The following is a 12,234-nucleotide window of genomic DNA, read 5'->3' on the forward strand; positions in this document are numbered from 1 at the left end:
AGAGATGGTAAGCAATGTAATGTAAACAACAGAAGAAGACTGCAACAGAAATGCCAAATGATTGTTAACCAAAAAGATTGTTAAACGATGTAGGAGAAAGTGCTGTAGACTTCGCGGATGCATCATTTAAAAATCGCTTGTAGCTCTGTACACACGGCTGACCATCAATAAAAAACAAGGAACACCAAGAGCCCCAATAGTGTAATATGTACTGGTAAATGGTTACTAGATAGAGTAAATATTAATACTCACAAACCAGGGTTACCATTAGGCAACCACTGTAAAGGCAGGTTCCCCACTCAGGTTTAACCCTCCACCCAGGGTGGACTCAATATTATGCAGGAGAACAGAGGCGCCAAGAGGATAAAAGGAAGCTAAATGAGCTTAAAGTGAACCAGAGACGAAGCACCCTTGTGTATTTTACCATAGAAATCAGTGGGAACATTAGAGAAAACATTTACCATGCTCTCTGTTCCATCCTCACTGCTAAAAGTGTCTGTTATCTAGCTGAGATAAGAATCCCTGACTGAGCATTGATTCTGGCTTTGCTATAATGACTCAGCTATAATGATTCCTGAGCAAAGCCAGCAGGGGGCAGGCTTGGACTTGAAGACAGCAAAGAACACAGTCTCAGCTATAATTATTCTGTAGCAAAGCCAGACCGACTGCTTAGTCGGGATTCTTATCTTAGAGGTGATAACAGGCAAATTAAACAGAGAACAATGTAACAAAGAGCAGATTAGGTGTTTACTGTCATGTTCCCACTGATTTATAAGGTAAAATACATGAGGTTGCTTCATCTCTGGTTCTCTTTAAAATCCAAATTCTTGGTAAATAGAGGAGGTATTGGTGGACTTGCCTCCTCCAAGTAGACACACAACGACTGTAGTAAAGACAGTCAATATAATTTATTTATAACTCCAAATATGCAACGCGTTTCGCAGGTTTGATCCCGCTTCATCAGGCAATAACAACGGAGCAATAGCATATGTGGTCAGTAGAAGAGCCAGGCACCTCTGTCAACTATGGGATATCTAAAAATGTCATTTTTAGGAGAAGGAGGATAGATACAATTGTTTTCTCATCAGCTTATTTTCACCTCGACTGTCCTTTAAATAACAACAACAGGAAAACATTTGTAAAGCGCTTTTCTCCCTCAAGACCCAAAGAGCATAAGCTTGTCTCAGGTCATAGTGATCAGTACATAGTGATGTGTTACAGAGGAAAACGTTCTGATCATAAATGTCAGACTAAACTGGTGGCTTTTCAGTTTTGATTTAAATGCCTCCAGGGCAAGGCATTCCAAAGGATAGGGGCAGTAAATAAGGATAATACTAGGCTGTGTTCCCACTAGTGCCAGATCAGGTGCTGGAGTGGACAGTGTAGTGTCTGCTCTGATGGTCCGCTGTGGACCAGCTGGAACCTTGTGCCTCTATAGGGTATATGGTGAACACATCCACCTGCCTGGGAGTTGCACAGAGTTGCAGAGTGACAAAGGTGAACAGCTCCTGTCAGTTTGGCAAAACTGAAACGCCACCCGTTTAGTCTGACATTGATGATCAGAACTTTTTCCACTGTAACACATCACTATGTACTGATCTGAGACAAGCTTATGTTCTTTGGGTCTTGAGGGAGAAAAGCACATTACAAATGTTTTCCTGTTGTTATTATTTAAGAAAAACAAAACTTTGCTTTCTTAAAACAGAATTTGCGATAATTCAGGTTGGAGTGAGCTTGAGATGTCTCCCAGTAGCGGACCATCAAAGCAGACACTACACTGTCCACTCCAGCACCTGATCCGGCACTAGTGGGAACACAGCCTAGTATTATGCTTATTTACTGCACCTACCCTATGGAATGCCTTGCCACACCCAATCAAGATAGCTTTAACCCTGGAGGCATTTGCCCTGGAGAGCACTGCTGCATATATTCAGCAGTGTTGCACTGGGAGACATCTCAAGCTCACTCCAACCTGAATTATCGCAAATTCTTTCTGTTTTAAGAAAGCAAAGTTGAGTTATTATTTTAAACGTCCTGTCTTATCAAATGGATAACACTGAGCAATACTGTTATACAGACTATACTGGCGGGTTGTAAACTACTGTCCTTGTGTTATTACATTTTTTTCCTCTTTTGATTCTATCGATAAAAATATGCCTAAATAACCTACAGCCAGACTGACGTGTTTTTCCTGCAGGGAGACATTAGGCAGAACTTTCCCATTTATCCAGTCAGATAACCCCCACACTTCTGTGTTTACATAGGTGATGTCCTCACAAGAGGATAAACTGTATAAAAGGTCACATTATCACTGCTCCACATCAGCCCTCCCACATTACAGGGGCTGCTGCTACTCCCCCACCTAACAAAAGAGAATGACCCTTGATCTGCTGTGGGCTCACAGCTGTGCAGCCAGTAATACCTTTAGCTACTGAGAATAAAGCCTCCTAGAATGATGAATGACTCATCTTTCAAAACCCAAATCGCAAATGAACAATTCATGATGGTGCTCGGGCATTTTGAACGATTGACAGGATGGATGACTTATGGTGGCCATACATGGTACAATTTTTTTTCATACAATCTTATCATTTCTATGTAGTATAAGGGTAAATTAAGTGAATATACTGAAAGGATAATTTATGCAGTTCCCTTATATTACATAGAAATGGTAAGATTGTATGGAAAAATTGTACCATGTATGGCCACCATTAGACAATCATTCATGGTCAGCCGTTTGTACAGAACTACAAAGGATTTTTAAATGATGCGTCCGCGAAGTCTACAGCACTTTCCCCTACATCGTTTAACAATCTTTTTGGTTAACAATCATTTGGCATTTCTGTTGCAGTCTTCTTCTGTTGTTTACATTACATTGCTTAAAGGACCTCTGTTGCGAAAATCTTAAAATTTTAAATACATGTAAACATATACAAATAAGAAGTACTAAGAAGTACGTTTCTTCTAGAGTAAAATGAGCCATAAATTACTTTTATCCTATGTCGCTGTCACTTAAGCAGCCCATACACTCAGCCGATTTTCTGGCCGACCGATCGATCCCGATCGATCGATCGATCAATCGATTGCAACGGCCGATTTCGATGGATTTCCATCGAACTTGCAGGGTGGAAAATTTAGGTCGATCTGATGAGATTGCTTATCAGTTTGCATTGGCCTTAATGGAAATCTGATGGCAAAAAAATGCCATCAGATCGAATTTCAATAGATTTCAAACTGAAATCTATTGGAATTCTATCCTGGTAAAAAATGTTCTAAAAACGCATCAGATAGATCATCAGATGCATTTCTTATCTATCTGCTGCCAATCTGACGAGTGTATGGGCACCTTACAGTAAGTAATAGAAATCTGACATTACCAACAGATTTTGGACTAGCCCATCCTCTCATGGGCGGGGGGGGGGGGGGGGGTTCTCAGGATTTTCTTTATTTTTAAAAGCACTTAGTGAATGGCAGTTGTTCCGTCCAACTGCCAAAAAAGTGTGCAGCAAGTACAGAGGCTGGCCAGCATCTTTGTATAAATCCATTTTCAGGGAATGTCTTTATAAAGAATAAAGGCCATGCTGACAATCCGCTGTGGAGAGATGGACTAACCCAAAACCTGTCGGTAATGTCAGATTTCTAATACTTGCTGTGTCAGCAACATAGGAGAAAAGTAATTTATGGCTCATTTTACTCTGGAAGGAATTTACTTCTTATTTGTATGCCTTTTAACTTTTACGATTTTCGCGACAGTTCCTTTTTAACATCTCTGAATTTGATTGTGGAATGGTCTTCTTACACAATTTTATCTTGCTTAAAAGGCTAGGCTGATCATCTCAAATCCACTACTTACTAAGGTTAGCTATACACTGGTTGATGTGGCCAAAGGATAGATCCCTCTCCGGTCATAATCTTAAGCCCCATCTACATTATACAATTCCACGTGCGGTTAATCGAATTTGATTGGATCGATTAAATCCGACATGTGCAATCGGACTCGATCAATAGTGTGATCGATTTTGGTTCGTTATCAATGCAAAATCAACCACACTGTCGATCGAGTCCCGATCGGACATGTTGGATTTAATCGGTCCAATTGAATTCGATCTGAACGAATTCGATCGATCGCTCTCCAGGGCAAATGCCTCCAGGGTTGGAGCTATCTTGATTGGGTGTGGCAAGGCATTCCATAGGGTAGGTGCAGTAAATAAGGATAATACTAGGCTGTGTTCCCACTAGTGCCGGATCAGGTGCTGGAGTGGACAGTGTAGTGTCTGCTCTGATGGTCCGCTATGGACCAGCTGGATCCTGTGGGTCTATAGGATATATGGGGAATGCATCCGGCTGCCTGGGATTATCAAGGACTGCACAGAGTTGCAGAGTGACAAGGGGTAACAGCTCCTGTCAGTTTAGCAATGAGTGGAGAACAGACGAAAAATGTCAGTGGGAACAGAGCCTTATTATCTAACTACAAGATTCAAATAGACTCACTCGCTAGACGAAACTCATTCAGGGCCTTCTCATCAAAAAATCAACACGTGTACAAGTGTCCCCTGAGCAAGATCTGGCAAATGGAATTTTAAAGTGGACTTGAACTCAGAACTTCCTCTCTGCTCTAAAAGATACACTACAGCTTAATAACTTAAAAAAAAAAACACATTTCTTTGTTACAGCTGTTTAACCCTTTCTGGACCAGCACCCTCTGCCCCCTTAAGGACCAGAGGGTGCTGGTCCAGCAAACCGCCGCTTCCCGACGAATCGCCGCAAGTTACCGTCGCTCCCGCTGTACACGCCGCTCTGTCCCCGCCGCAGGCTGCTCTCTCTGCCGTCGCTATGACGGCAGAGCGCTGTGCGCCGGTCAGGAGCCACTTTCATTGGCTCCTGACCCTGTCATTCCATGTAAGCCAATGGGAACGGCTTACATGAATGACAGGGCCAGGAGCCAATGAAAACGGCTCCTGCCCGGCTCACAGTGCTCTGCCGTCATAAAGGGGGCAGGGCAGCACATTGCGGCGGGGGCAGAGCGGACCGAGCAACGGGGACGGGCTGGGGCGCGTGGTTAATGGGACGTAGAGCTTACGTCCGGTCAGGACCGCAGCGCCCCCTGCCCGCCGTAGATTTATACTGCGCTCGGTCCGCAGGTAGTTAAAATCCTGCAATAAATCTGCACTATTTATACTTCCTGCTTTCATGGAAGAAGACATATTGTTAACATCCTGTGCTTTCAAATGAGCTTATCTGCCTTAGTCAGGTGATATAGGGGAGAGATAAAATTACAACTTGTGATTAGACACAAATGACTGGGTAATTAGACAGGCTAAAGTCTCTAAATACATACAGGGAGCATTTCTCTATGTTTTCCTTTTGTCCTGTGCAAGAGTTCTGGTCCACTTTACAGGGATGACTGAGTGCATTGCTCCTCACCTTACCCCCACTATTGGATGCAGCTCCACTAACTCAAGCTTATAAGGCTATGTTAGTAAGAGTATGTGAGTCTCGGGATGGGAGAGCCAGCTCCCTATGGTTTGAGGCACACAGTAATGGCCCATACTCACGGGCTACAATTGTCGCTGCAACACGCGGCGCGCGCGTGTTGCGGCGACAGGTCGACCGTGAGTATGCGTCGTCGCACGGGCGCGCACCCCGAACTGTCGCCCGTCGCTGATGTCGCCAGGCGATTGGCGCGGTCAATCGCCTGGCGACAGTCGCCGCCGCAACTGTCGCTAGACAGCAACATACATAAAGGAATACGGAGCTTCCGGCGGGGGGAGGAGGAACGTCGGCGACAGCTTCCGGCGCGCCACTGGTCCCTCTTCCGCGTGTGTACGCGGAGGGACCTGGCGAGGAGCTGTCGCCCACACGCTCACGTGTGCTGGCGACAGGCCACTTTTGCAGCCCGTGAGTACAGGCCATTACATCTAGTTGTGTAAATCTCAGTCATGTGTGATGCTTGCCGTTTGTTTGCTGGATTATGCAGTGAAATGGGACAAACATTCCCCTTCTGCATTAGGCCATACTATGTTAAATCCACTAAATACTGTCAAACTCAAGTAACAAATGAATTCCTTGTCCTGATAAGGCACTTGGTGGCAGAGCTTGTTTTCTGTCTGAATATAAGAATTAAGATTGGCGACTAGCAATGTCAAAGAAATCAGCTATAATGTATCTGGCCAGGAGCCGGTACGAGAATACTGTCCGCAGTTATAAATGGACGTGTGTGTTGCCGCAAAGCTCATGTCTAACGGCAACGTTCAATGCCCGCTCTGGGACTTTTTGGGGGCAGGAGGGGTCGCAGCATAAGAGGAGAGCTGTGGCCGCAGATCGGTGGGGAGGGGGAAATTCCCCCCCCCCCCTCCCTCACCTCGGGCTCCCCTCTTAGCGCTCCCCTCCTGCAATCAATCATTAGTGGTGCTCGTGGCAGCCGCGGTGGCGGCAGGCAAGCTGAGCACATACCTCCTTCTAGCCGGAGGTCTCCTATCACTAAGTGCTTTATGGAACTTCCTGTGTAAACAGGAAGTTCTATGAAGCTCTTAGTGATTGGAGGCCAGAAGGAGGTATGTGCTCAGCTTGCCTGCCGCCACCGCGGCTGCCACGAGCACCACCAATGATTGATTGCAGGTGGGGTGTGCTAAGAGGAGAGCCCGAGGTAAGGGAGGGGGGGGGGAATTTCCCCCCTCCCCACCGATCTGCGGCCACAGCTCTCCTCTTATGCGGCGACCCCTCCTGCCCCTAAAAAAACATTCATTTCATCTTTCGGCTTGGAAATTTACAAAACTGACTTTGCCGAATCATAGCCGTTATAAAAACCGATAAATTCAGGGACGGCGCCGATTTGGAAGGTTAATCATAACGGTAACCAAGCTACAATGGGATGAACCTGCGCGTCCATTTCATCTTGCGGCTAAATAGCCGTTTTCGGCCAGGAGCTCCTCAACAGTCACTACTGTAGCACAGACCTCCGTCAGGCTGCAAGCTCAGAGAGCTCAGTCTGTGCACTGCCCCTAGCAGGTAGCAGTCTGAACAGCATGATGAATCAGAGCCAAGTAGCTGCAGTACTAGGGCCCTCCCTGACAGACCCTACCCCAACAGACCTGACGCATCTATGCCCCCCCCCCCCCCCCCCCGGCAATGGGGGGCCTTTTTTTTTGCTTCTAAATCCTAAATCCCCTCACCAACCCCCAGTGCCCTGGCCTTTCTCACAACTTTATTGTGGACCCAGAGTCCATACAGAGTGTAGCAACTCAACTGTCCTGGCTGTCACGCTCCTCCCTTGGTCTGTGGCTCCATGCATTCTTTTCTTCATTCTCGCAAGGGTGCCTTTCCACCGTGACCAGGCACATGTTATTACCAGGCCAGGATTTAAGTCACAGGAACCTATAGGCACAGATGCACTTCAGAAACAAAAACAAAAGACCGAGAGCCCAAATGGTGCGGTATTTCAAAGCAATAGAGACAAAATAGGTGGAAAAAGTTATACTCACAAACATGGGTTGCCCCTAGGCAACCACTCCATATGCCGGTGGCCGCACGACCCAGGAGGCCCGCAGTAGGGTCGGCCAACACAAGAGAAACATTATTAATTGTCTAGCACTCCACAGCGTCTCTAGACATTTTGGCACACATCATGATCAAAATCCCCTTCTATTCCGTATCACTTTCATAGAGGCGGTTCCCCCACACATCCCAAATACCTTTGAAGCCTTGCGCCAGAACTAGATCTATTGGATCAATATCCTAAAAAGTCTGGTCCCTAACGGTCTTAATGAGGTCCTAGAGAAAGCATTTTAGAGAAAAAATGAAGAAGGTATTTGTATACCCAAATGATACTGAATCTATATGTGCTATTAGTTGCACTACGATTGATAGTGATATAAGGTTTTATTGTACTTGTCCTCTCTTTTACTTATATTCGATCCACTGAGATACATAATGTTTTCTGCTGTTGGATTTTTAAAAAAAATCTTTTTAAAAAATTATTTTATTAATATGTTGATCTTTATGGCAATTTATATGTTTACTCCAGCTTGTTGTTTTAGATATGATGCGTATTTTTTGTTTTTATTTATGTATTTTTGTTTATGCCTTATGAGAAATAAGATACGAGTACTGAATTCCCTCTAGAAGAATTCCCCTAGGTTCATATATCTTATATTCAATTTTCGAATGTTCAAGTACCCCCCTTGATCCCCCCTGGTTCGAGCTCCCATCACCTTATTATTCTGCACATCAACACTATTTACGCACAATTGGATGCACAAAGACGCCATAGCGTTTTTGTGGCATTCAGACGCCTGTAGCGCCAGTATTTTGTATACATATGCGTCACATAGTACGCTTAGACTGACGTAAAGCCGCATACGAGCGGGACACATTTGCCATTAGCACACCATATCCAAAATGGCGCCGACACCCTCCGGCGCATGCGCGCTAAATGCCACTTCCGCTCAGCGTAGCGGAAGTGACGCAGGACAATGCGGAGACGGCGTTCTCCGCTCATCCAAGCTATTTGTAGTGCTCAGTGTGCCTCATTCCCCACTGAGGCGCTAAGCTCGTTCCAGACCCCCAACTGGTAAGTCCCTTCATTACTTTGTCTTCACTAGGCTTATTCTTTTTATCATTGATTTATTGAGCACTGCACTGTATAATTTACCTGGCGACCATGTCATCTTAGGTTAAGCCATTTTAGACCTGGTCTGCTTTTATCATGCAACAGACCATCACAACCATTTGAGGGCTGTACAAATTACTAGACACTGGGTGATGACAGCCATTATGATTAATCATGATACTAAAAATAGCGGTATATAGGATATACAGGTTATATATGTTTATCACTTTAGAAGTTGTATCCCTGGAACATCTACTTATATAGATACTCAAATTACCCCTAGTGATAGATTCTTTAAAGTTGGTATACACATAAGGTTCATGCCTGCACTGTTGTTTGCACTTTATTTGTGAAGCGCTGACTTCTGTTTTAAATTATCACAAGCATTTGGGGTCCGTTATTTATGTATGTTATTTTTTTGTATTTTTTGTAGCTTGTGCTCCTGTTTGATTGCCTGAGGAAGCGGGATAATCCCGTGAAACGCGTAGCACCTGGGAGTACTAATAAATTGCTGAATTTTTGACCAGACATTGTGTCTTCTATTGGTTTTTGGTCTTTTTGATGGGTGTCGAGTACGTCTCCCCCCCAATTTTTAATCTTAATATTGTTTTTACTCTTTTTGGCGCCTCTGGTTCTTATCCTTATCACTATAGCCACAGATGTCCTGGCACCCTAGACTTCACCCTCAATTAACCTACTAACCCCCCCCCCCCCCCCCGAACCGCACTGCAAGTGTGTTGGCTGGCCCAGCTGTCACTTCTACCTTTGTTCCCTTGCTACAGGTATCCCTTAGCATTAGGTAGCCAGAGCTATCCTCAGTATTAAAGAGGAACTCCAGCCTAAACAAACATACTGTCATTAAGTTACATTAGTTATATTAATTAAAATAGATAGGTAATATAATCTCTTACCCACTCTGTTTTAAAAGAACAGGCAAATGTTTGATTTCATGATGGCAGCCATCTTTTTGGTTGAAAGGAGGTGACGGAGCATGAGACACAGTTCCAACTGTCCTGTGTCCTGAGCACCTCTCCCAGTTGCTAGGCAACGTGAATAACAACATAGGAAATCCCATCATGCTCTGCACAGCATCAGGGAAAAAAAGCCCAGGCTTTTTTTATTTGATGGGTGGAGCTTAGATAAAAATGCAGCTAAAAATGATGCTTTGGTAAGAAAAACAAAGTTCTGATGCTATGAAACTGTTAAAGAAACACCAAGCCTTTTCAGTTCTGCTGAGTAGATTTTTAGTCCGGAGGTTCACTTTAAGTAGCTAGAGGTGCACCTGACTGAAGGGAGATCTTGTCAGTGGAATGGTGAGAGCAGGGCAAGTAACCTCTTATTTACATTCTAGTCAGGACTCTACATAGGTAAGGCAGGAGGGAGGCACTAGGGAGGGCAGTGAGCCGCCTTTCCATCATCAGGCGCCTGTAGACACATGCCTACAGTGCCTTATGGTAAATCTGGCCCTGGTTATTACATAATAAGTCACCAGGTCACAGAGAATATGCGACCAGCAGGGATGAAGATGGGAATGCATGGAGCCACAATGAGGGAGCCAGCTGGAACAGGTGAGTCGCTAAACTGCCAAAAACTTTGATGGGGACCACAATAAAGTTGGGGCGGGCAGCCGGCTCGGGGCCCTGGGGCAGTTGCTACGCGACCAGCAGGAATGGGGCCACAATAAAGTTGGGGGGGTCTAGCAGCCGGCTTGGGGCCCTGGGGCAGTTGCCCCTATAGTATTGCTGGCCCTGGCTATCAGACACTATCTTCCTGGAGTTTTGCGTACTTCTGCTATTTGTAAGGGTTTCTTCCTGTGTCCCAAAAAACAGAATGATTGGTCCTCCCACAATTCCCCCCAGTCTACAGTAGCAGCAGAAGATTGCGGTCCTGCCTGGGACAGTTAGTGATATGATTGTATTGATGTTAGGCACAATGTGAAATAATAACAGTAATATTGATTGTTCTATAATCTGGACATGTCTTCCTTACTTGCAGGTCTGCTTATGGTGTTGGACATCCCCCAGGAACGAGGTCTCAGCTATCTGGACCACAAGTATCTAGACGGGCTGGATGTTTGTCGATTTCCCCTATTTAACAACCTCCAACCTTTGCCCCTGGACTGGATGTACCTGGTCTATGTGATCATGCTACTCGGTGAGGGCTTATCAAATACACATCACTTGATTAGAATGGTGTAGTTATATTAAAATGGACCAGAACTCAAAACTTCCTCTCTGCTCTAAAAGATAAGCAACAGCATAATAACATTTTAAAGAAAAAAATTATTTGTTACAGCTGATACAAATCCTGTAATAAATCTGCAGTGTGTCTACTTCCTGCTTTCATGGAAACAGGCATAGGGGCCTTTCACACTGGCTCCGTGTGGCATTTTTACCAAACCCCACCGCAGGCCAGTGTTAGTCCTTTCATAACGATGACGTGCGGCGCGATGCAATATTTACAAATGAGCTGCTCTGCCACAGCAGCCAGCTGACACAGCTGAGAGATCAAATTACACTTGTGATTAGTCACAGATAAGGGGTGGAATCTTGTAATGGAGACAAAAAAACATGGGGACACCGGGAGCCCGATGTAGTGTATCAGGAGATACGGAAATGAAGAAATAAGTATATAAAATAGTCACAAGTCTGGGTTGCTCTACTGGTAACCACCGCATCAGCATGTGGAGAAGTACCATCTCCACTCGGTCTTTCAGGATTATACAGGGTGCGACTCCCAATGATGGGTTAATGATGTAATCATAAACTAGACCCCAGGTTAAGGGTTGAGGAAGGATGTACAGCAGAAGTAGGAGGTGCCCAATGGACAATCACTGATATAAATATATAGAACTATAAGGCTGCTTACACACTAAGACGTTACAGGCGCACGTTAGTGCGCCTGTAACGCTCCTCCAACGCACAGCAATGTAACACAAGTGGGCTATTCACACAGCCCACGTTGCGTTACATGTAACGCTGCACGTTCTGCCGAAAGTGCAGCATGCTACGGCGTTAGACCGGCTATAGCCGCGTTAGACTGTTTGCACATGCTCAGTGGGGGGCGGAGAGGAGGCGGGGAGATGCAGCTACAGTAGCCGCGCACATGGCTACTTAATATTCACTGCACTGGCGGCCGCTAATTGGCTGGCGGGACCACGTGATGCGGAGTGTCTCGCTCCACATCACGTGGTCCCGCCGGCCAATCAGCGCCACTCTGGGAGACCTTATACGGATAGAGCCGCCTAACGCGGCTCACTCTACCGTCCTCTCCCGCACCACCATACGTTGCATTAGATGCACGTTATGCGACCTTAACGTAGCACCTAAGGCAACGTCTTGGTGTGCAAGTAGCCTAAAGGAAGGTGTCAGCCTACTTTATTGATGGCTAGTAAACCAAATATATAATAGGATACACAAATTTTATTTATGCACAGTGGACAATGCATTTCACGGCTTGATGCCGCTTCATCAGGTCAGTGATGTGAAGCTGGCGCTCCAGGCTTCACATTTTCACTTCTTGGGCACAACACTGACCTGATAGAGCAGCATCAAGCTGTGAAACACGCAGTCCACTGTGTAGAAATAAAATGTATATATTCTATTATATATTTGGTTTACTAGCCG

At 45.3% G+C, this 12,234-nt stretch overlaps 1 protein-coding gene across 1 annotated transcript in view; it reads left to right on the forward strand.

Moving 5' to 3' along the window:
* Window positions 1-12,234, forward strand: part of GGCX (gamma-glutamyl carboxylase) — a 75,386-nt gene that overhangs the window by 11,221 nt on the left and 51,931 nt on the right. Inside the window, exon 3 of the mRNA XM_068274874.1 lies at window positions 10,604-10,762. Coding sequence (XP_068130975.1) covers window positions 10,604-10,762 — 159 coding nt within the window. The remainder of the gene's footprint in view (window positions 1-10,603; window positions 10,763-12,234) is intronic.

Source organism: Hyperolius riggenbachi, chromosome 3 (assembly GCF_040937935.1).
Source record: "Hyperolius riggenbachi isolate aHypRig1 chromosome 3, aHypRig1.pri, whole genome shotgun sequence".
Classification (NCBI taxonomy): Eukaryota; Metazoa; Chordata; class Amphibia; order Anura; family Hyperoliidae; genus Hyperolius; species Hyperolius riggenbachi.